Below are 26816 nucleotides of genomic sequence, written 5' to 3'. Positions count from 1 at the left end.
GCGGTAGAACCAACATAAAGTTTTTCATTCGATGAAACCAAAGTATCATTTGGGGAGATTTTCAAGAGTTGTTGTGTTCTTGCTAAGAGAATTGGGTCTTGATTTTTCTGGAAAGTGCACGAAGACACTTTTTCGTGCAATCTCCATGAAATAGAAAAACCTATTTCGTGCAATCTACACGAAACAGAATAAACGGTTTCGTTCAATCTGCACGAAACAGACTAATAACTAGTTTCGTGTAGATTGCACGAAATAGGGAAATTCGATGCATATGAATCGCCCGACATTGCATAATTACGGAAAAAAATGAAGAACTTACATCAAATTGAAATTCATTTGGGTCAAAATTATTATCTATTGAGTATCAGATTAAAATTTGTGAATTAGGTCTTTATAAATTTTTCTCTCTAGCGGTTAGAAAGGAGGAGGAGAGAATATTTAAAGAAAGAGAAGTGTTTTTTAGAAAGGATATGATAATGAGGGTTTTTTGGATTGCGTTAGTAAATGCAACCTCACTTTACTTAACAAACTCTTTTCTAGTCTTATTCCTATTATTGGAGTAGAATAATGTTTAGTTTGAAATGCAAGTAATGTTTTTCCCCTATGTTAACTAGTTTAATTGATTAACATTTTTAGGATGGTAAGTTTCATGCCATTTTATCTATCTATATATATATATATATATATATATATATATATATAACAAGGTTCATTTTGCTTACGTGTCAAGCCACCATTATTCAATGTTCACTTCGCCTACGTGTCATGCTACTACTACATCTGCCACGTGTCATCGCCAAATTCGACACTCTATTATATACACAAAAATTTGATGTCACATGGCGTGATAATTTCCTTCCAAAAAAAACTACCTTGAAATCAAACAATGATATTATGTGGGAAGTTTTAAACAACTGCCTAAATTATAGCTACCGTCAAATATAATTAAATATTTTTATTTAAAATTCAAAATTATCACCCACCAAGAATTGTTATTATAGTTGCGGAAAAATAAAGGTAAAAAATGTTATTATATAAGATGTTCATGTAATCACACCCTAATATAAACTGATTGTCCAGAAAATTAAAATGTGCATTCATCCTAATTTCAATCTCAATTCTAAATTCCTAAATGACAGTTATACTACTAATATATTAAATTAATTTTCACTAACTGTTAAAACTTAGAATCTTGATTTTTTCAATAGATTTCTCACTCATTAACTGTAATAAATTAGAATATTTTCTATAGATTGGCATATTCACTATTTTATTTCAACCTCATGTTATTGTTTCAAATAATTTGAATCTTGATTCTTCTCACTCACTGTTATCAATTTTAGGAATATTTTAGGAATTATATGACTCATTTTAGTATTATAATTATAAGATATATCTAATTGCTAAAAACTACATGCAAACATAAAATCATGGAAATTTCATCATAATTAGTCAAAAATCATTTTTTTGTAAATAAACTTACCAAATAATTCCAACCTATATTGACCCATTTAGAAAATTTCTTCGAACTCCATTTCAATCCAACTCCTCCATAGATTTGCGGTTTTGCATGCGGACTTTAAATCTTCTTCACTTTGTAGATCGAATGATGTACACCTTGGTTGCATTAAGGGATTATAGTAACCATGCTTCAAATGCAAAGAACATAAAGATAATCAAAGGCTTAATTTCTTACAAAACCCACTGCGTAGTTTTATAATTGTTGTTGTTGCAAAAATCGATGACTTGAGAAGATAACAATTCAAGATGTTGGAGTATAATTTTGATCGATAATTTGTGGCTTTAAAGTATAAAAATGTAGCTACTTATAAATGAGAATTGTAATTTGATTTGCTTGAAGTCTCTAAATTTTAGAAGATGAGTAGGCGTATTTTTTGGACTTAAGGTTTTGATGGAAAATCGAAGAGGAAGAAGAATGGCGGTTGGTAATGGATAATTGTTCATAAAGAAGTTTAATATATGGCATATCAATATAAGGAAGAGGAAGAAAGAATCTATCTCATTTAAGTTCCCTGAATAATCTGAATACAAACAATTGTATAAGTTTGCTATAAAGTGTAACAACTTATAAAGTATTGTATATAAAGCTTGATATAAAGAGTTGAAAATAAAGTCTGATATCTTATTGTATAAGTTGATATTAAGGTTATATAAAAACAAATACAATTTTTAAACATATTACTATGGTTTTTATTTTTTGATGTATACATAACTAATTATCAGGTTAAAAAATTGGTTTTTTTTTTTGATGCATAATGTACGTACTTGATATATGATGTATCTTTTAGATATAGTTGAAGAATATTTTTGTGGACTGTGCTACATAACAATAAGAAAAAAAATTATATGTTAACTCATAAGTGCCCTTTATTGGATATATCTAACAGTACGACCAATCAAAATTTCAGTACTAAAAATCATACAAGAGTTATTGACTTGGTGCTCGAAATCTAGATCTCAATTTCATAAGGAGCGTCTTAATGAAAGATATAAAAATGAAATATATTGTCTATTTGATAAATTAACTCACATGTTTTTTTTAAAAAATGATGGAAAACGTAATCACTCTTTACTTTGATTAAATAATATTTAATACATAGGCTTAATTATAATATTTCGGTAAATATTTATGAACTTTACAACATATTTTTGGCGAAACTATCATAAAATCTTAATTTATCATTCCCATGTAATTTGCAAGGGTCAAAAACCTATACTAAAATTTTTTGATCAAATTTATTAGTAGCATATAATATTATGCTCACCCACACATGAGAACCATGGTATTAGGGAGGCTATACTTTGTTTGTATGTAAAGAAATTGATATAGACATTTAAATTGACTATAAGGAACAATGGCATAAAATTACGTGAGTTTAAAGTATCTATGAGATAAATTTTACCGTTAAAAAGTTAGTTAAAGTTAAATAAATGACCCTCAGCAGATCCATTTTTTATAAGGCCCTTCTAAAAAAAGAACAATCATACTACTAATTATAGATAATTCACAAGTCATAATCTTACGCACAAGGGTCGTAAGCCAGTTTTAAACTATTCTCATTACAAGATTCTAAATTTTTTAATCACAAGGCCATAATAAATATTTCAACCTAAAATTACGAGATACACTCATTCACGAGTATGTTGGAATGTAAATATAGAAGTTTGAAATTGTTCTACAATACAATTCTAAAAATCGAAAAGAATATGGAAAAAACGTCATATGGTGATTAAGAAATAAAAGGCAAATCAAGAAAAAAATAGCCATATTTGTATAATTTTCTTGAGTGATTGTCTCTTTAAATTAATTTTTTCACTTAGAAATTTAGAGATAACCCCATTCATTTGATGAAAATCATGCTATATAAACTTTGAGATATTTTTTTAATACAATTTGGATAATCATTCATAAAAAAAAAAATTGTAATAAGATAGTTTATAAGAGAGAGGAGTTGAGGGAAACTGCAGAAAGCAAGGAGTGAAAGTTGTTGCATGATTGAGTGACAGTTGTGCGCATTGTTTTTTATAGAGCCTCTGTATAAAACGATAGGCAGAACAAAAGCTTCTTCATTTAACTTTTTTTGTTTTAAGAAAGTTTTTTTTGCTAAGCAAGTAATTATATTAATTAGAGCAAACGTTACAACCTAAAACCAACTAAGAGAAAGCAAACCTTTGCTAAGCAAAAAAAAAAAGTTGGTTGGTCACATTTTTATCATGACATTAGCTACATCAATCACTGAACATACGGTCTAAGTCGGTTTTAAAATTTATTTTTAATACACGATATGATTATGAAAACTTGAAATCAACCAGCTACTATTCAAATCATGATTTTAGGAGAAACATCCTAAAATCTTAAATTTATAAACAAAGTATTCCCCCGCATTTTAATGTGTTTTTTGTTTCATTTACGTAATTATAAATGTATATATCACAATTACAAGATTTTTAAAGTTAAAATGTTGTAACAAAGGATTTTCATATATATTAAATATAATTTTACATTTTATATTCTTTTGATCTTAAATACATGGATTCTAATAATCACAGATTCGATATATTTCGAATAAAAACTACTTAATATACAAAACAATGTTGTCGTACATTATACACGGTTCCAAATCATTTCTGCATAAAACCTCCGGTGCATTTTTGCATGGGTGGAAAGCTAGTAGAACATATAAAGAAAACATCTTATTTTTCGAAATACTACTCCTTCCTATAATATAAGTCAAGTTTTCCTTTTCTACAAGACGTACATTTGACATTTTATATCTTCAATTTTGTGTTAATGAAAAATATAAAAAGTTGATATTGTAAAAGTACATATTAAGACGAATCTAACAACATACCATATGATCAATATGTTTTTTTTGTATATATTAATATTATTAAAAATGTTTGGTCAAGATTTCAAAATTTGACTCTCAAAAACGAAACATGATTTATACTATGGAACGGAAGAAGTATTTATTAGCATCTATTATTCCCATTTGTAGAGGAGTCACCAACTCACCAAGACGACCAAGTAAAGCTATCATTTTTTATTGAAGCGCATGATCTGATAGGAAGTCCACTGTAGTCCGTGTCCGTACCCAAATGAAAAGGATTAGTCCAAGCTTAACCCAAAACAAGCTTATGATTCCTTATTATATAAACTTGCTTTCCTGTTTCTCTAAGACCAGGGGCGGATACACTATGGATTCACTGGTTTATGTTGAACCCAATGATTTTTGAAAATAAACTTACGCAGTTTTTTTTTTAGGAAAAATTGACAATAGAGATTTAAATTTTGGGTGATAATTTTTAAAAGGTATGAACTATTGATTAACCTATGTAGGTCCCAACTTTAGAGGGTCTTAACTTTTAGCGGGCCTTAGTGACTTAAAACTGGCTTAATAGGTCATCACTTGTAAAACTTGGGTCACATCAGAAGGGTTAATTGAAGGAGGGATGTAGGAACTAGGTGAGATTGAAAAAAAAATCTTCAGTTTTAAGTCGTCGAGGCCCGCTAAAAGTTAAGACCCCCTAAAGTTGGGACTTACACAGGTTAATCAATAGTTCAGATCTTTTAAAAATTATCACCCAAAGTTCAGACCTCGATCTATAATTGCCAAATTTTCCTTTTTTTTAATATAAAAAACAGTTTGTTTTATGATAAGATATATATATTTCGGGTGCAATATGGAATACAGAAACTAAGAGTGACACATTGGTTTTTGGTTATCGTTAGAGCAGATTAAAAAAGTTTGGCCTGGACTTTGGGTGGGTTTGGGCAAAAAAAATTGGCCCTCGATCGGGCCCAACCCAATTTTTTTTCTTTTGGACGGCCTTTGGGCAAGGCAAAGTTGACTTTTTAGTCTAGTTTTTGGCCCGAAATAACGGGCTTTGGTCACAAAATTTCGGCCGACCTAACCTTGTGGCAATTCTTAAGACTTGGCCGACCCGACCCATGATCACTTCTAGTTGTCTTAGAGTTTGCTTGCTTTGGACGAGGTCACACGATCGAATCCCAAGACAAGGGCTTAACTTGTTTTTTACATCCCCTCAAAAAAAAAAAAAAAACTTGTTTTTTACAATTTCATTTGGTTTTATCTTTTTCTTTTGTCGTGATAGGTTATTGTGGTTTATGATGATCATTGATCTGGTATTATTTGCACTTTTTTTTGAGGGATTATTATTAGCACTTCTAGTTTTATCTTTTTTATTTTTGCCATCTCCTATTTTTCTATACAAATTGTATGGTACTTTTTTTTGTTTTGTCTTCTTGCCATACAATTTCGTCTTAAAACTTATTTTGTTTTCTTCCAGTTTTATGTTTTACAGACTATTTTAGCTCAATTGTGTTCATCTTCTTTTTGGAAAAAAATAACACAAATAACTTGAACTTTGACTTATTTTGTCAAATTTATCTCAATCTCAGATTGTTTCAGAATATATCAAGTGTTGATGGTATCTTGTCAAAAAGAATCTAAACTATCTATATTCCAATAGCAATTGATCCAAAATGGATTAGCAAAGGTAAAAAGATTTAAGAATTAAAAATAATATTCAGAAGTCCTCCTAAAATTTGTGATTTTTGCTGAAGTATTGTTATTATTTTAAAAAAATAGGTGAAAGTCGAAATTGTCTATGTTAATATTTTCTTTTTAATTTTTTACTTTTCAACCCAAATTATATATACTTTAGTTTCAAACATTTTCCCTTCTAAAATACATTTTGAGATGATTATTAATTAATATTTACTTGGATATTAATATCTTATAGAAAAAATTTGTAGTTGTGCTACTCACTAAACATTTAAGACTAATAATAGTTCTTATTATACGACATATTTAACATTTATTTAACTAATAGATTGATAGAAATAATACTCCCTCCATTCCAAAATATAGTTCCCATTTTCATTTCGGGTGTTCCAAAATATAGTTCCTATTTCCATATTTAGTTCCACATTGTTCCGTAATTTGTCTAGAAAAACTGTGTCCCATCATGTATTTGCTTCTTGAATTTTGTTTTTCCCTTTGTTTATTCAACCAAAATGTTACAATTAATGCTCTTTAACCAATTATTCTTCATTCTCTCTCCTAAAATCATCTTTTCCCATACAATATTTATTTAAATAAACAAAAAATCTTTACTATCCCTCTTAGATTCTACTTGCATAAATTACCGTGAAAAAAGGAAAATATAAACTATATATTGGGACGGAGGAAGTAATAACATATGCACATGCTGACATGCATTTAATGTAGATGAAAAGTTATAGCTGTCCGAGGTTATATTTTGCTCAAGGTTCAGGAAATTGACTAATTAAATTATACGAATCTATCTACTTAATTGTGGGACATTGCTATACATATCCACTGGGTAGAAACCCATAAACTAATAAAGGATTAAAAAAATATTAATTATGTTGAGTTGGATTCCATTACCGCAATCTTCAAGAAGTCTTTATTAATGGTGGTTAGTCTACTCGATAGGTAGACAATTTTCAAGAACCCAGGCTAATGCGGCTTGCCACTCATTCTTCTTCGAATTTCTTTTCCATGAACCATCTATGCATACTACTTGTATTTCATGCTTTTAGCTTGCCTGTGCTCCATTCTTGTTCTCGGTAAGACTTTATGCCGGATTTCGATTTATCTCTTTCTCAGATTTTATTAGCTTTCGCATGATCCTTTTTGCTCTTGTTATATATCTCCAAAACAGCCAGTGGGCTACGTCTTCCTCCTTTGAAAACTATCTTTATCTCATTCCTGTGTTATAGCCATATACTCCATAACGTTGCAATGAAGTTCAAACGTAACTCAAGAAACTCTTCCTCTTTTTTTTCCTGAACATGTTCAGGAAATTCTTTATCCATTCTTTGAGAGGAGTATCCATTGCATTCGTTACTCTTATGCCCATTATTGACGCCCAAATTCTTTGAGTGAAATCGCAATTTTTGAATAGATTTACATCACTCGTGATCATTGTTGCAGAATTTGCACTTTTTATCCACGCCGATCTTTCTCTTGACTAGGTTTGTTGCTGTTGGTATTGCTCTAACAACTATTTTCCAAAGAAAGTGTTTCCACTTTGGAAAAATGTTTGAATTCCAGATTGAATTCCAGAATTGTTTTTCTTGGTTGTCAGAGCAATTGTCCTTGTTAAGGAACCAATAGCCTGATTTTATTGAGTAGTTACCTGAGGGGGTAAGTTTCCAATCAATGCTATCTTCCTTCCCTTCTTTGGGATGTGGGTAGCCATGATTTTCCTCGCGTCTTCGAAGGTGAAAGAATTCCAGATGAGATTGTGTTTCCAGGTCCCATTCTCATTTATCAAGTCTGCCACCTTATTAACATGAAGGTTTAGAGCTGTGGGAATTGAAGGCCTATTATCATTCCATGCATCTGTGTAAAGATTTGTGTTTTTACCATTACCCAATCTCTTCCTTAGGCCATCTTTGAACTTAGTGGAGGTTGTAAGTAGGCTTTTAAAAGCATAAGAGCAGCCCTTGGGATTGACATCCTGGAAAGACTTATAGGGTCATTTTTGTATTTCGCCACGTAAAGTCTGTGAGTTAGAGAGTCTTTGTTTTTATGGATCCTCCAAGCTTGGTTGAAAAGAAGGGCTTCATTAATATGGTTGATATTGTTTAGCCCTACACCTCCATCTAGCTTATGCCTTTCTAGGACATCTTTTGATCTCTAGTAAATGGGATTTATATCAAATTTTTTCGCCCACCAATATTTTAGAAAAATAGAGGAAAGCTTTTTTGATATTGTTTTAGGCAGGAGATAGATTGAGAGGATATGGGAAGCCAGATTAGTTAGGACTGTGTTTAGGAGGATGAATTTTCCTGCTTGAGAGCAGTTGACGAATTTCCAAGAAAGAATCTTATTTATTTATGGTTTTGAGGTTATCTCACTCAGGCAGTTGGTTATTCTTCTAAGATCCTATTTGCCCTTTATTGGTGACTCCTAATGAACTTCTCATCAGTCTAATGAGAGTAGAAGGGGTATTAGGACTGAAAATTATGTGAGACTTGTCAATGTTTACCATTTCTCCTGATTTATTGCAAAATTCGTGAATGATTTTCTTTATAGCCCAACAATTTTGAGGTTTGGCTTTAAAGAAAATCAATGCATCGTCTGCAAAAAAAGGTGGGAAATTTGTGGAGCAGTTCTAGCTACTTTCAGACCGTGTATCTCTTTCTTCTCTTGGAGATTCGAAAGATGTCGGGAGAGCACTTCCATACACAAAATGAAGACATAGGAAGATAGAGGATCACCTTGCCTGAGTCCTGACCTTGGGTAGAATTTGTCGGAGGCTTCTCCATTAACAAGAACTGCATATGATATTGTCGGAGGCTTCTCCAAATTTCCGGGAAGTTCATCTTTCTCAAAATGGCCTGGACGAAATCCCACCTAATTCTATCATAAGCTTTGCTTAGGTCTATCTTGAGAATGCCCGCGTAGTTTTCCCCTTTCTTCCTTTTTTTTTATCCAGTTTACAATCTCATGGGAGATAAAGCAGTTGTCCATCATTTGCCTTCATGGAACGAAGGCGTTTTGGAATTCATCTACTAGGTCTCTTAGGATGAATTTGAGTCTATTGACCAGGGTTTTGGAGATTATTTTGTAAGAAGAGTTGCAAAGACTTATTGGGCTGAAATCATTGATTGATTGTGGTCTATCGATCTTTGGCACTAGGGTGATGAATGTATGATTTTGCTCTCTCGGGATGTGGCCACTTGTCAGGAAAGCGTTCAAATTATTTAGAACATCTGAACCTACTTCCTCCCAATTTTTCTGATAGAAGATTGGTGGCATACCATCTAGGCCCTGGGATTTGAGGGGGTGAGCGCTGAAGGCTGCTTCTTTGATTATTTGTTTTGTTGAGAATGGTTTAGAAAGGTATTGGATATGGCTATCCGACAGACTAGACATATGGTCTAGGATTGAGTCGCTAGGAGAGATGATGGTACCTTCTGATGAGTTGTTGTTGAAGAGCTCTTTGAAATTGTTAACAAATAGTTCTTGATCTCCTTGTTGTTTGTAGTCCATAATGATAATACTTGCATTTAGTTATTCACCACCGTTTTCGTTATCTTGGAGGACCGTGCGTGATAGCGCATGGTCCAACAACTAGTATTAGGAAAAGTAATAGTTGAATGTTCTAGTATTTGTTTAATACTTTATAATTCTTAAAATTGCCCACGCCTTATTTCACTATTGTGGATCTTTGACTATAACAACTGTTGTCTACTTGAAGAACTTTTCATTTAAGAACGTGTAGAGATTCAATGATGTTTTTTCTTGAAGCAACCTTGATGCACTTCTTTATTAGTAATTAGGGGTGTGTACAAATCGGTCCGAACCGGAATTTGGATCGGACTAGACCGGACCGAAGATTCTGGTCCGATCCTCGGTTGACGAAATTTCTCGATTCCAGGTTTTCTATCCGGTCCAAATTCGGAAAATTCCCGTATGGATCGGTTGGACTGAAATTTCTATTATCTTCGTAAAAAATAGTTTATATGATAAAAAAAGTTAAAAAAAGATAGAAAGTTAGAAATTAAAAAACTTACTATTTATTACTTTAGGATTATTGTTATTAAAATATATTTTTAATATTTTAATTTATAAATATATTTAAATAAAATAAAAAAGATATATATTTTTTAAAAAAATATAGATTCCGGTCCAACCGGTCCAAGACCGGACCAGACCGGAAAAACAATCCCGGCCGGTACCTGTCCGATTCGGTCTTGAACTGGTGTACACCCATATTAGTAATAATTATATCTAGGATACTAAAATGATAACATGTTTTGGCTAAGGAATGGTGGGTTCTTTTTTTTTAATTATCAAGAAAGAAAAGGTGGGATCATTTTTAGAACAAGCTTAGTATTGGTTATCTTATCTATTATTCTGGTCAACAAAAAAATCTTATCTGTTCTATCTCGTGTTTGGTGAGAATGCCAATATTGTGAAGTCATTGTCCCTCTCGCATTGAAAGAGTACATTTTTAACTCGATTTTGAGTAAGGATGTTAAAGTAATACTAAAAAAAACTTCAATTACTATTTGAAATAGATAGAAGTTGGAAAACATAAGTGATCACTTTAGTTTCAAAGTATATCATTACTAACTTTTATATCTTTTATTAAAGCGTATACATATGTCAAAATCATAATTGTTTATCTCGAATTAAATAGTCTAGCCAATTTAATCGTCTAAAACTCTCTCTCCCCACACAAGTCAAAATTAACCACCATGAGTTTGATTGCAACTCTTATATCATTTTTAAATTAATTATTTTAAGTCCTTTCCAACCCTATCCTAATAGTAACCAATCCATTTTATGACCAATAAACCTTGAGCGTTTGTATTGTATATATTACCATTTTCTTCCAAATATTTAAACCAAAGACCCCTTTAATCATAACTATATTTTTGTCATTTCATTTCGAGTTTATGTTTGGTATTATGCAAAACATTGACTATTAATATCAAACTCAATTATATTATACATAAACTACATTATATTAATAGCATAGAAAAAAAGATTTAAGCTATTCAGAAGTGTTTCAATTCGAGTTTAATTGTGTTGACGGATTAAAAAAATTCAGACCAAACTCGAATAAATTATATGAGTCAACCTTAATTCATGAGCACCTCTAATCAAGTATTCCCTCAGTCCTATAATGATGTGTTTGTTTCTTTTTGCACGGTCTTTAAGATATACCTTTGACCTTCAATATCTTCAATTTAAAATTAAAAATATGAAAAAAAATTCATATTATGTAAGTACGCATCAATGAAAATCTAACAAGAGTTTACATGAGTATTTTTTTTGTATAAATAAAAATATTTGGTCGAAAATTGTAATATATGGCTCCTTAAAAGAAAACAAATATTATATTATGAAATGGTGAAAGAAGTAAAAGATAAACTTAGAGAAGAACAGTCCTTAAATTAAAAATAAAGGTCATCTATTTGTGACAAATACCAATTGTTAATTCAAACAATTATATCATAGAGTTCTAACAAATAAGTACTAGCCTTTTGTGCACGCGATGCGTGCAATGATATTTTTATGCCTAATACTAAGTAGTAAACAAACTGAAAATGCAAGTTAGTATTTAAGTTCACTTTCATTTTGTGGATAAGATTCTTTCATGTTCTTTTTATGTTGTTATTCATTTTTGTGATTTTGAATAGTTTTGTGTTTCTCAAGTCTTATATGCGCATGTTCTTTTATAATCATATGACGTTCTTTACTAAATATCGTCATGTTCGTTTTTTTGGTTTTATTCATTTTTGTAATTTATAATAGTTTTTGATATGGATTTCAATAATTTCTCTATGATCCCAAAATTTTAACCGAAAAGTATAAGACAATTTTAGTTTTTTTTTCCTTGATTAACTTCTAAATTCTGATTTCACAAATTGATATTTAAATTTTTTTTATCATTTTAATTTTTTCTCCTTTTCTAAATGTTCACACTTTGAGTTTCAATTATATTTGAAATGAAATTTTAAAATTTTCATACACAATTTAATTTTGCATGAAATGGTCATTTTAATTTTTCTCCTTTTCTAATTTTAACACTTTGAGTTTCAATTATATTTAAAATGAAATTGTAAGTTTTTCATACACAATCTGATTTCGCATGAAATGGTCATTTTTTATTTTTCTCCTTTTCTAAATTTTAACACTTTGAGTTTCAATTATAGATGAAATGAAATTTTAAATTTTTCATACACAATCTGATTTGGCAAATTAATGTAATTTTTTTTTCTGAAAATGGTTTTTGCAAAAGTTGTTCGCAAAAAGGTTTGATATTGTTTTATTTTTCAAAATTTATTTCTGGACATGGATATTTTGCAAAAGTTTTGGGCAAAAATTTATATTGGAATTTTTAAAAAAGAGCTAAATTTGTACTTTTTCATCAGTGTCATAAGTGAATCAAATTTCATACACATCTTTTTTTCATATTTTATATGAAAATGAATCAAATTTAAGTCTAATTATATAAAAACCCTTTTCAACTAATTCCTGTTATCTCCATTTTTTCAACTACACAACAGTCGACTAATGTGAAATAACTTTGAAGAATAAAAGAATTATATACTTGTTTGTAAGTTCGCAAATCGCCGATGGACGAATGTGTGATATCACTGTCAATATGTTTTTCTCATATTTGTGTTTATAGGTAATTTTTGTGAGTATGTAATAGTGAATGGTTATTGAGAACAATGATCTGTAAGTGAATTTTGTGAATGTTTTGTATGTATTAACGTCCTAGTATATTAGTTTTAGTTTGTAAGTTAATTTTTAGTTTTTGAAAAGTTTCCTGATCATTTGAGTGATTTGTGTGATTTTTACAACGTGATTTTCTCAATTCTATGAGTGATTTGTAAAGTTTCCTCATATAAGTGATTTCTGAGTGATTGTTGAAATCAATTTTCGGTGGCTTTGTTTGACCCTCATTTTGGTATATATTGAGATTCCTTTTGCTCCCCCTTAGGAAGATAAATATATTTTAAAAATTTGAGATGGTTGTAGGGGTTTGCTGGAAACCAACTACAATCTAAAGGTTCTCATTTAATTATTAGACGTATTGGAATTGTATTTGATTATCCTATCAGGTGATTCAAATGAAGCAATTGAATAGGATAAGGAAAGTAATCAAAGTGGTTATTCACCTTAGGTATTCTTGGCCACTATGACGATGAGAAAGAGGAATATCATTGGAAGATATTATTCCTTTGAATATCTCTATTATATAATTGGTCAATTTTTCAGAGGAAAGGCAACAGTGGATGATATAAATGAAATCATGAAATATCAATAGACAATATCTCTATTACATAAGGGAAGGGGGAACTTATGGTGTCCTCTTTTGAACTGACTATTTTACCCCCTTTCCCTTACTAAATTACAAAAATAATATCAATACCAAAATGAGGACTCAAACAAAGCTACCGGAAATTAAATTTCAACATCACTCCCAAATTACTTATGTTAGGAAACTTTACAAATCCCTTTCTAAATCACGTTCAAGAAATCCCGCAAATCACTAAACTTTACAAAAAACTAAAAATTAACTTACAAACCAAAACTAATATAGTAGGACGTAAATACATAAAAAAAAAAATTCACAAAATTCGCTTACAAATCATTGTTCTCTAGAACTCACAAATTTCACTTACAAATTATTCTTTACCTATACACGCTATGCATAAAAATCTGTAAAAAACATAAAATTTCGACGGGGATATCACACATTTGTCCATCGGCGATTTGCAAACTTCCAAAAAGGTACATAATTCTTTTAATCTTCCAAGTTATTTCAAATTAGCTGAAAAAACAATAGCAATTGTTATGTAGCGACTAACAAAAAAAAAGGGAGATGATAGCAATTAGTTAAAAAGGACTTAAATTTAACCCTTTTATTTTCACATGAAATGAGAGAAGATAAAAGTAACAAATTTAGTTTTTTTTTTTAAATTCCAATATTAAAAATTCTCCTCATAACTTTTGCAAAAAAACCATTTTCACAAATAAATTTTGAAAAAAAACCAAAATCAAAGTTTTCGCGAACGACTTTTGCATAAATCAATTTTCATAAAAAAAATTAAATTAATTTGCTAAAACCATTTTCAGAAAAAAAAATTACATTATTTTGCGAAAACAAATAGTGAAATTAAGCACCAAGACAACTGTAAAATTTTAAAATGGAAAAAAGGGCTTTTATACAATTTAAATTTAATTCATTTTCATGTTAAATCAGAAAACAAGATAAAAGAAACGATTTTTGTTTTTAAAAAAAATTCCAATATCAAATTATGTATGAAAATTTACAATATAAGTTTGTGAAATCATAATTTAGATGTTAGCCAAGGGAAAAAAACTGAAATTGATTCATACTTTTCGGATTAAATTTTGGGATGATAGAAAATCGACCCAAGAAAAAACTGAAGTTGATTTAAGAAATTACGTTTATTTCTTTGTTAGAAAATCGACCCAAGAAAAAACTGAAGTTGGTTTGCTTCCTTCAAAAGTGGTTGATACGGCTGATGGATTTTTGATGAATTAGATCTACTACTTTGCTTAATACTTGAAAAGGTTGATTTTTCTTATTGTATAGTGTATAGTTTGATTAACTAGGTTCCTTGATAATATGGTTTGTAGATTTGTAGTGAGAGAAGAGAGAAAATGAATAGCAAAAGTAGTGGAATTATACTGATGTTGCCAAGTAGTGGACAAGGTAGTGAAATATTTTTTGTTAAAATTCTAGAAGGATGTGCCTACAGGCTACAACACGTCACTTAAAATTTTGGGTTTCAAATACAAGCGTGGATCAAAGTATAAATTAGCCAAATTATAATCTGGGTTTCAAATACAAGTGTAGATCAAAGTATAAATTAGCCAAATTATAATATTGTTGCATTGGAAATTCAACGTAACAGATAATATGGACTCAATTTTTTTTTTTTTTTGTTCAATAGAGATAAGTTTAACTAAGGGAGTAATATTGTAATGCTACTTAAATGCAAAGAGTTAATGATTGCAAAAGAAAGAACAGAATGTAGAAGGAGTACTATTTGATTGTATTTCAAAGAATCTTATTCACAAAATGGAGGTGAACTTAAAATACTAACTTGCATTTTCTTTTCGTTTACTACTTAGTAATAATTAAGCCTAAAAATATCATCGCACGCATCGCGTGCATAAAAAACTAGTCTCTATTATGCAAGGGAAGAGGGTAAAATAGTCAGTTCAAAAGAGGACACCGTTGCTCCCCCCTTCCCTTATGTAATAGAGATAACTTTGTACATCGCCTAAAGTTAACAACTAGTATTGGTTTAAAAACAAAGAAGATGCCAACCTATACCACAAGTCTAAAAGACTACAACCATATAATCCACTTGATATTTATTATATAGATAATTACACTATTTTACTATTGCTTTATCTTTTATGAATTAGATAAAAGATTATAATACTTTATCTGTTTTTTTTTAGTTGCAACTTTTTTACTTTTATGTTTACTAATGCATAAATTCAATCATTAATAACTGAAATTACCGATAATTAAAAATTAAAAAGAGTAGATATTTATAAAATATTTTTAAAGACAAATCTAACAAGATCCCACATGAATATGTTTTTCCTTAACTATAAGTTACCAAAAATGAATTAAGTAGAGTTAGTGAAAAGTGTAAAAGTCAAACAGTTGTAAATATTTAGGAAACAGAGGAAGTATTAAATAATGGCTTAGACACCCACTTCTTCTCGTCCTTATATTCTCCAAAAATTTTGAAAGATTGAGAATCGTGATAGTGACTTTTCTCGAAGATACATTATGACTTTTGCACTAAATACCATATTTTTAAATTAATATAGTTACCTTTCTTATTTATTAGTTACAACTTAAATTAATAGTTTGCCACATGTACAGTTTTAGAAGCATATGATAAACAAGGTAAATAAAAGGTTTTGCTAAATGCCGCCCTATTTTTTTCCTACTTATGTATTTATACATATACATTTCCTCACTCTCTCTCGCTCTCCCACTCTCATACATCATCACTCTCTTTTACTCTCATACTTCCTCACACTATCTCATCATCCAAGGACTTCTCCTACCACTTTTTTGGTCAATTTTCCGGTCACTCTCTTTCATCACATATAGAAGGAGGTCGAACGACATTATCACGCCGCCACTCCTCCGGCAATCTTTGAGTTTACAATATGTGCAACTTTTTCGAAAAATGGAAATGCTGAAAAAGTGGTCAGGCGCCTAAAATAGGCGCCCAACCATAGGTACAGGCGCCCAACCACAGGTACAGGTGCCTAAAATAGCGGCCCGAACCAATGGTTAGGCGCCTTAAATAGGCGCCTGTACCAGTGGGTTGGGCGCCTATTTTAGGCGCCTGACCACATGTTCGGGCGCCTATTTTAGGCGCCTGTTCCAGTGGTTGGGCGCCTAAAATAGGCGCTCAGATACTTTTTCGACATTTTCAAGTCAATTTCTGATAAATTTTACTCTACTCTGAGATGTTCTAATGAAGCTAAATAAAATCAGCTAAAGTAGAGAGTCAAACAAAAAAATGATTACACTAAACCCCATGTATCGTAATTTTTTCGAAGCGCCATGTCAAAGACATTCTACCAGTTTTATTCGTAAATTTTTAATTACATTAGCATTTTCCCGTAATATAACGAGATGGTAAAAAAAACTTGAAGTCATTGAAAAATGTGAACTTGTCGAAATTTTTTTAAATCTCGTAGTCCTTCAATGGGAAGAAATGGAAGTAATGAGAGAGAGAGTGAAAAATGAGGTGGAATGGAAGAAGTGCGGAGGAATGGAGGGGGGATGGAAAGGGAATGAGTGAGGGAATGGGGAATGGAGGGGAAAGAGAAGGAAAGGCCCTTGTATTTTTATACAAAAATACAGGGCGTTAGTAGGAAAAAACAGGGCAACATTTAGCAAATGAATAAATAAACAAGTTAAATTTTCCGATCAGTCCTTTTAGACTCTGTTTTTTTGCTGAATTAATAAAAATTCAATTCAATTCGATGCAGTTCAAACATTTTCATTTTAGTTCAGTTTACTTTAGTTCAGTACAGTTAGTCTCCTCTCACAGTTTTCATTCATTTCACTTCAGTCAGTTTATTTCACTTCAGTTCAGTTTATTTCACTTCATCATCAATTCAGTTTATACAAATTTAATTCAGTTCAGTTTAATCCAAAAAAAAATAGAGCCTTACTGTTGCATTCAATTTATGATTGAGGGACTATTAGCTTTTTATAATTTTTACTAATGAATTGTTAGACAGGTAAGTGGCAAGAGTTGTACTTTGGCAAATATAAAATTTAAATTATTGCATTTTTTGAAATATAGGGAAATTATACAGATAACTTTCAAACAACAAGCTAAAGCATTAACCAACTATATTACAAGATAATATTTCTATCCTTAAATACTTTAAATGTATAAGGATATAATTTGGGGTTGGCAAACATTAACCATTATAAGACATAATCTTTTATGAATTATGACAAACTAACGAACCAAGAAAAGTAATGGAACAAGCAAGTCAAAGAAGTATTTCATTTTACACAACCTTTGAACGAGTTTTTGTTCTCAACTCATCTAGGAAGGCTATTAAGTTAGTCTGAGATGAACCACCACTTTGAACAGATTTTCTAGCAGCCTCACTGAGCTCCTTCGCCCTCCGTTTCATCTCCGCCGCGCCTTCGCCATCATCCATTAACAATCGAACCGCAAGCTCCACTTTCTCTCTGCTTATAATCTCTTTTCCAGCTTCATCTACATTGTACCATACAGTCACCCCTACAGCAACTCCAATCTTAAGCACATCCACCACCAACCTCTCATTGTAAAACTGCTCGGCAAACAATGGCCATGTTATGAGTGGTATTCCACCAATGCTAACCGCTTCTAGTATCGAGTTCCACCCACAATGTGTTACCATCCCCCCTATAGCTTGGTGCTCTAAGATCGATAACTGTGGTGCCCAATCTTCTATTATCAACCCCTTGTTACTTTTCTCCACTTTTTTCCTGAATTCTTCAGTTGAAAAATATCCTTCATTATCTTCCTCCATTGTTTCTTCTTCTTTTTCTTTTCCTTACACCCAAATGAAGTCATGACCTGATGCTTCTAACCCGGCTGCAATCTCTCGGAGCTGATCATCTGGGAATCGAGTCAAGCTACCAAAGCTAACATACAACACTGAGTTGGGTTTCTTTTGATCTAACCATTTGAGGCAATCCATCCAATAAGAAGACTCTGCATTCTCTTCTTTGCGGTTAACCCTAAGACAATAAGGGCCAATGTTCCAAATCTTGAGCCCTGTTAATTTGTAGTAATACTCTTCATACTCCTTTTCCTCATCACAAAAGGTGTTAGACAACACACCATAGCACTTGAGCTCGGCCTCTCGAACCGCTTCAATTAAACGAGTATACTGGCTTGGAACACGAACCCATTGAGGGAGTTGTGATTTCTTCATCTCTATTTTATGAGGTAAAGAAGGGATTAGCAATGTATCATCATCTTTTTCTACTAACTCATGTGGTGCATAATGGAGTGTAACACTGTATGCACAACATGTATTAAAGATGCTAGAGTGATGAATTACCCTTGGGACTTGGATTTCAAGGGCTAAATCCGAAGTCCAAGGAAAAAACATGTCTGAAATAATGCAATCTAGAGGTAATAATTCTTTTATCAAATCTTCAGTTGGTTTACGAAGCATAGAAATGGCGTGATATAGATTGGCTCTCATCTCATTAGAGGTTGCAGAGCGGAAGTTTTCGACGCCGGCATCAGGGCCTACAGATGGCCTTTGTAAGTTGAGGGTATGGACTGTCATAGGTGGGTTGTTGCGGAGGTTTGAAATATATGTGCGTTTCCTGGGGTGGTGATAATGTGGCATTCAACACCATGAGAAGCTAAAGTTATGGCAAGGTCTGCCATATAAAGCATGTGGCCTGGTGTTGGAAATGGGAGGAAGATGAATTTCAATGGACTTTCACTTTCTGACTCCATCTTTTTTTTTTTTTGTGTTTTCTTGTTGATTTTATGTTTTCAGGTCAGTTTTGTCGAGATTTATAGACTCTATAGGGTCCCATGAACGAGAGGCGAGAGCCACGAGGAGCAATGGTACGGTTGAAAAGATGCTGGAAAGATAAGCATTTGTTTGGTTTTATGTTTCAGGTCCGTTTTGTCGAGATTTATATGCAGGGTTTTTGTACAACGTTTTTCTTCTTTAGTGCAACGTGGGAAGTTAAGGAAACATAATGGAAGTATTTGTAGACTCTATAGGGTCCCTAATTGAACAAGAGTCACGAGGAGCAATGGCTGAAAAGATGCTGGAAAGATAAGCATTTGTTTGGTTTTATGCTTTCAGGTCCGTTTTGTCGAGATTTATATGCAGGGTTTTTGTACAACGTTTTTCTTCTTTAGTGCGACGTGGGAAGTTACGGAAACATAATGGAAGTATTTATAGACTCTATATGGTCCCTAATTGAACGAGAGTCACGAGGAGCAATGGCTGAAAAACAATTGTTCATAACCTCTTCAATAATACAAAAACAATTGTTCATAACAGACATACACTACATCATGTCAAAACACACTATATCTTGTTCATATACACTATATCATGCCAAAAAAAACACAGCAATACACTATATCATCATGCGCAACACTATCATGCCAAAAAAACAGAAAAACACTTTCATGTCAAAACACACTATATCATTTCAAAATATACTATATCATGCAAAACATACGCCAAAAAACATCAAAATACTATCATGTCAAAATGCAATATATCATTTCAAAATACACCATATTATTTCAAAATAAAACAGAAATGAACGAAAAAACTGATAAAAGAAAATGAAGAAGTTATGAGAGAGAAAATAAAAAAGTTAATTTATGAGAGAGAAAATGCAGAAGTTATAAGAGAACGAAACTATACTCTATAGGGTCCCGTGAACGAGAGCCACGAGGAGCAATGGTTGAAAAGATGCTGGACAGATTAAGCATATGTTTGAGTTTTGTTTTACTAATATAGTACTGTAGTTGGTTTCGTAGAAGTATCAATAAGTAATTTAGCACTAGGGGAAAAAAAGGAAGGGCCGCGTTTTTAAAGAAAACCGCAGCCCTTTTAGTGAAGGGTTGCGTTTTTAAAAAACGCAGCCCTATAAGCCATAAAGGGCTGCGTTTTTCAAAAACCGCAGCCCTTTATAGCTTATAGGGCTGCGTTTTTTATTAAAGGGCTGCGGTTTTTTTAAAACGCAGTTCCTTCTCCCTTATTAAATTCTCTCTCCTCTTCACGTCCGGAACTTCTCCCTCACTAAATTCTCTCTCCTCATTCTCTCTCACCCTCCTACCTCTCTCCTTCCACAACAACACTGCACTCTACAACGCCAAACCCCTCTCTCCTCTATTTCTCTCTCTCTTTCTCTCTCCTCACTTCACTTCGTCGCCATTGAAGCTTCGCTTACCTAAGATCTCCTCTCTCTCTCACACCCATACACTTTCTCTCTCTACAAATTGTTGATCCCTAACTTTTCAATTTCTAATTCGATTTCGATTTTTCGATTTTAATCTCAACATTCTTCACACTTGTTTGTCGTTAGATTTGATCGCTAAAAATTCCCTCCTTCACGCTGCAAGGGTTCGTCGTTCGTGGACCTTTCGTCGTCGTCGTCGTCGTTCGTTCGTTGACCTTGCCGCGCCGGGCTGTTCCTCGTCGTTCGTCCTTTCGTCATCGTCGAACTCCGCTTAAGCAACGACAGCAACAAGTGATGATTTTTCGTTTTTCAGATCTATAATTTTTTGATGTTTGTTTTTCTTAATGTTCATGTAATTTCAGATCTATAATTTTTCTCTTTTGTATTTCCGTTCGTTTTTTTTTTAATTTTTGTTCATTTTCGTTCGTTTTTAATTTGTGGATTTTTTTTTCTTAAAAATACTCTCCATTTCCTGAATTTTCTGGAATTTTGGGTTCATTGCTTCTGTTCAGATTTTGGTTTTTATAGATTTAGGTTGAAGATGGAAGTTCAATTTAAAGTTAGAAGCTGAAATTCAAGTTAGCATTTGAAGATTTAGGTTAAAGATTGAAATTGTTTTGTTATATCTGTTATTTAATTTCAGTTGTATATTACAGTATTTTGGTTGTATGATATTCATCGGAATCAATAAAAATTTAAATTTTAATTTTTGGATTGAAGTTTTATTAAATTGCATTTACACAGAGTTGGTTGTTGTTGCTGCTTTATCAAACGTAATTTACTTCTGCAAGCTCATATGTATGTGTCATCATCTCAGCATAATTGATCTGTATCCCTGGCTACATTATTTTAATTTTTTTTTATTTTTTGGGGTCAAAAGGGCTGCGTTTGAGGCCCAAAACCGCAGCCCTTCCATATTGGAAGGGTTGCGATTTTGGGCCTCAACCGCAGCCCTTCGTGAAGGGCTGCTACAGAAAGGGGTGCTGGCCAAAGACGCAGCCCTTAGGGCTGTTTTAACCGCAACCCTTCTGTTTTTTTCCACTAGTGTAGGCTATGTTTAGTTCACCTGAAATTTTCTGATGTGAACTTATCTGATTTACAAGATCTTATCTTTTATAAAATATATTATTATTATTATATTATTACTTTGTAATTCATTATTATGCAATACATCATACGATCTTATTTGTAGTATTACTATTGTTATCATTTTATTTCTATTACAGCTTTTACACAACTTTTCTTATTAATGATAATAATTATTATTATCATTATTATAAGAACAACAACAATTATTATAATCATAATAATTATTACTAAAAATAATTATATAACCCAAGTCATTAATTTATAAGAGCACTTATACAACGTTTCACACTTTTCCTTAGAAAAAAGTGTTTCACACTTGAGAAGTCGGCATACTCAACTCTTTTTTTCCATATAAAATAAAATAAGATATACAAACAACTATGACTTTCCCAAGAAAGAAATAAATAACGTGCAACTTCAAATAGCTAGAGAGATTTGGAATTCGGTAGGAAGAGGTATACCGAATCTAAATTTATAATTTGTATCTCGCACTTAGCTTATTTTGAAATGTAATATGAACTTAGTAATTTCATTGTCATGAATTTGAGCTATCACATTTTATATATTTCTTATTTTTGCGTCAATCTTATGTTCTTAACACGTGATGACTTTTAATTTTCTATTATTTAATAACTACAAAATAGCTTAAAATAATGATAACAATGACATTTATAATGATAACAACAAGATTAATAATAATTACCAATAGTAACAATTAATAGGTATAACAACAACAATAATAATCCTTTTGAACAAATGTACTAGTAAATAATAATACTCCCTTTGTATTTTTTTTGATCTTTTTCACTTAAAATCTTGACACTATTCACCGTTAGAGAGAATCTTTTAGATTTTTCTTAATATATAAGAAAAAATATAGTCATGTGGGGTCTTGTTTGATTCGTCTGAATGAGTACTTTATTAGTATTCAATTATTATAATTTTTACTAATATGTAATGAAGGATATTTAATAGTAATAATGAGTTTTTAAATATAAGCATGATCTGATCCGAACTGATCTGAACCTATTTTTTCTGATATGATTTGATCTCAAATAATAAAAATAAGGTGAACTGAACATAGCCTTAGTGGTAATATATATTTAATAATCTGATATTTGATTACGCCTCCAATTTCCATGTACATTATAGGAGGCTTTTGGGGTTTCGACTTTAGTGGTATTACTGGTATCTATTTCGAAATGGTCGTCGACTATTTCAAGATACAATAGTAACAATGGCACAACTGCACAAGTGCCGAGCGGATTAGGATCAAGCTATTTCTTTTTTCAGTTTGTTTGGAACTTGGAGAGTTTGGCAAATGTCTGTTTAATCTCATTTGGTTCAAACAATGGAATGGAAAGGGAATAGAATGGAATGGAAAGTTGGAATGGTAATATAATAAAATCTGTTATATTAGAAATTTGTTTGTTTACATGTAGGAATGGAGTCGTTGTCCTAATGACTCCTTTAGTTACTGTTTGGCTCAACTTTTTAATGGAAATAGTTTTTAAAAATATCACTCTTATGTATAGAATCATCATAATTATTCAAAAAGGTATTAAAGCTGAAAGTTGGAGATACATAAAAAGGTATAAAATTATTACAAATTTTTAAAAATACATCAAATTCTGGAAACAAAATATCAAAATTCTATAAAAAATCGGAAAAAAATGTATTAAAGATGAAAGTTGGAGATGAAACCTAATTGATATTCATAAGCACATGTGAAGAAATGAGTACCAAGTTTCAGGTTTTGTTCAATTTGTAAAAATATAAAAGAGGGCAGAAAATTCTAAATTGGTTGTCGAATTAAAAATTAAAAATAAATGGAAAATAAAATGGCAAAAACAATTTCTATACTTCTCGAAAATTTGAAAAATATTCTAGAAACTCATATTAAATTCAAAAAAAATCGAAGAAAAAGAGCAAACCCATAATTAAATTCGCAAGCAAAATTGAAGAAAAGAGTACCAAAATTTGCAAGCATAATTTCGAGGAAAACTCAAATAAAAAGAAGCAAAAAACATGAAAATGGTGAAGTGGAGAAGATTGATTCATAAACCAGCAAAAAAAAAGGATGATATATCACATGAAAATTACCTTTGAAGAGGAGAAGATTGATTATAGAACTTATCTTTGCATTAGATTTATGGTGAAATAGAGACGACAGAGAGGAAGTGAGGAGTACTCATGGATGGTTAACCGTCCCGAAATAACATTTCGGATTGGTAACCAGAAGTTTCGGCTCACTCTTTTTGCGAAACGTAACCGCAACCGTTTAGACCGGTTACCGACTAAGCGGTTAACCGTTTTTTCGGTATGGATTTTCGGTTAAGTATTATTCGTTATTTAAGTTATAATATCATGTTTTGCTTAAATGTACATATATATTTTAAATTTTTTTGTGCATATATTATAATATTATATATACTCTAATATAAAATGTATTATAAAGTGTATAATAAATCTATTGAAAAACATAACTAACACTAATAATTCATTCCATTTCCTAATTATAATGTTTATATTAATACTAGAGTTTCCAAATAATTACTACTTCCTCTAATTGTTGTAACTTAGCAACAAATATTAGAATTAATGTAATTGTTTGAAAATATTTCACAACAATTAAATAGAGAAAACAAATATTTCAGTATTTTGGTTAACCGTTCATTCAAAAATCATAACTGTAACCGTACCGTTTAACTTTTAATTTTATTGGTTTGGTAACTGTACCGTTAAATTTGTTATTTGTTGGTACGGTAACCACCCATTCAGACCAGATTTTCGGTATTTCAGTACCGTTTTTCGGTTTCGATTTTTTATGAACACTCCTAGTGAGGAGGATAGTGTGTTTGAGGGGCGTGAGGGTTTTTTTTTTCTAGTGATGGGGGAAGAGTTTCAAAAAGGAGGAGTGAGATATGGGCTAATAATGGAATAAATTATTAGACTATTCAACCAAACAGAGTATAATGGAGCCCATTACTTGACTCCGTTTCCAGAGTGAAAAAGGGCCAACCAAACATGCAGACCCTTAGTGACTTTTTGGTTCATCAAGACGATGAATTATCCTTAATTTAGTATTGGAATATGCACAAGTAATTAAGTAATAACAATTAAACTATTAATTTGAGAATTAACTGTCTTGATCAAACAAGAGTTGGATTTTAACGGATTTGAATATTTCAGTTAAGAGCATGAATATCTTTATGAGAATAAGTAGATTGGATTATTAGTAGTTTAATTGTAATGCTCTGTTTAATGTGTCTTTTTGCGTGAATCCACGGAATAAATAAAATGCATGTTTAAGGAAGTCAGATACTCGAGAGAAGTTTATATTACTTTGAGCTAGAGATGGCCAACAGTGCGGGACCATCCAGCCCAACCCGCCTTTTCGGTCGTGTGGGCTGAGCTCACGAAAATCCCGCTCCCGCCCAGCTCGAATTGTGAAATTGGTGTGTGGGCTGTGGGCAAGATTTTTTGAGTCCAACCCACGAAAGCCCGCTACTAAACCGCCTAACCCGGTCTGCGAAACCGATCTTGATAATTTATATCCAGATGTCCCTATTATGTGTGGTAGTACCACCCTAGTAGCTGATTTGATAGCTTTTCCTTTGCATGATTTTGATGTAATTCTAGGGATGGATTGGCTTAGTAGGCATAAAGCCAAGATAGATTGTGAGAAACAAAAGGTGTCGGTAGTTGGTCCTAGTGGAGTCCATGAGTTTTATAGAGGGTCTTCTTTGAAAATCATTTCTGCTTTGACTCTAAAATCCTATTTGAGGAAGGGTTGTCCTATGTACTTGTGCCATGTTCACGACACTAGCAACGAAGAGCCACGTGTTGAAGATGTTCGTATTGCTAGCGAGTTTGTAGATGTTTTTCCTGATGATATTCCTGGCATGCCTCCGAGACGTGATGTTGAGTTCAGTGTTGACTTGATGCCTGGAACTGGACCTATTTCTAAGCCTCCTTATAGAATGGCGCCTGCTGAAATGAAAGAACTTAAGGCTCAGTTAGAAGAGTTGCTTGATAAGGGCTACATTCGACCTAGTGTATCTCCATGGGGTGCACCTGTTTTGTTTGTGAAGAAGAAAGATGGGAGTCTTCGTTTGTGTATTGATTACAGAGAGCTCAACAATGTTACGGTGAAAAACAAGTACCCCTTGCCAAGAATAGATGATTTGTTTGATCAGTTGGTGGGAGCTGGAGTTTTCTCGAAGATTGATCTGAGATCTGGATACCATCAACTTCGTATTGCAGAGAATGATATTCCTAAGACGGCTTTCAGAACTCGCTATGGGCACTATGAGTTTACTGTTATGCCCTTTGGGTTGACTAATGCTCCAGCAGTGTTCATGGACTTGATGAATCGAGTCTTCAGGCCGTACCTGGATAAGTTTGTGGTGGTGTTCATAGATGATATACTGATTTATTCAAAGGATGCTAGTGAGCATGAAGAGCATCTTCGCACTGTTCTGCAGGTATTGAGGGAGAATAAGTTGTATGCTAAGTTCTCCAAGTGCGAATTCTGGCTGGAGAAAGTTGCTTTTCTTGGTCATATCATTTCTAGGGAGGGTGTCTCAGTTGATCCATCAAAGATCCAAGCTGTTTCAATGGCCTACTCCAAAGAGTGTGACTGAGATTCGCAGTTTCCTTGGCTTGGCGGGTTATTATAGGAGGTTTGTGAAGGACTTCTCGAAAATAGCTCGGCCGTTGACTGCATTGATGAGGAAGGATACTAGGTATCGTTGGGATGATGATTGTGAGACGGCATTCCAGATTTTGAAGGAGCGTCTCACCACAGCTCCTGTGTTGACCTTACCTGATGGTAACCTTGAGTACGAAGTGTTCACAGATGCTTCGAAGAATGGGCTTGGTTGTGTGCTTATGCAGGATAAAAAGGTTGTTGCTTACGCTTCTAGGCAACTGAAGAACCATGAGTTGAATTATCCGACGCATGATCTAGAATTGGCAGCTGTTGTTTTTGCACTTAAGATCTGGCGTCATTATCTGCTTGGCACATCATTCAAGATATTTTCAGACCACAAGAGTCTGAAATACATTTTCACTCAGAGAGAGCTGAACATGAGGCAGAGAAGATGGTTAGAGCTGATCAAGGATTATGATATGGAGATTCAATACCATGA

At 32.3% G+C, this 26816-nt stretch overlaps 2 protein-coding genes across 2 annotated transcripts; both read right to left on the bottom strand.

Annotated features, from left to right (window-relative positions):
• Positions 1 to 17639: 17639 nt before the first annotated feature.
• Positions 17640 to 18152, bottom strand: LOC104895661 (soyasapogenol B glucuronide galactosyltransferase). Its single transcript, XM_010682227.3, has one exon. It carries the CDS (start codon positions 18150 to 18152, stop codon positions 17640 to 17642), a length of 513 nt encoding a protein of 170 aa, XP_010680529.3.
• Positions 18153 to 18176: 24 nt separating this feature from the next.
• LOC130591763 (soyasapogenol B glucuronide galactosyltransferase-like) lies at positions 18177 to 18923 on the bottom strand. Its single transcript, XM_057395666.1, has one exon. It carries the CDS (start codon positions 18921 to 18923, stop codon positions 18177 to 18179), a length of 747 nt encoding a protein of 248 aa, XP_057251649.1.
• Positions 18924 to 26816: the final 7893 nt, after the last annotated feature.

This window comes from Beta vulgaris, chromosome 6, assembly GCF_026745355.1.
Source record: "Beta vulgaris subsp. vulgaris cultivar EL10 chromosome 6, EL10.2, whole genome shotgun sequence".
Lineage (NCBI taxonomy): Eukaryota > Viridiplantae > Streptophyta > Magnoliopsida > Caryophyllales > Amaranthaceae > Beta > Beta vulgaris.
This window is presented reverse-complemented; position numbering and strand designations above follow the sequence as displayed.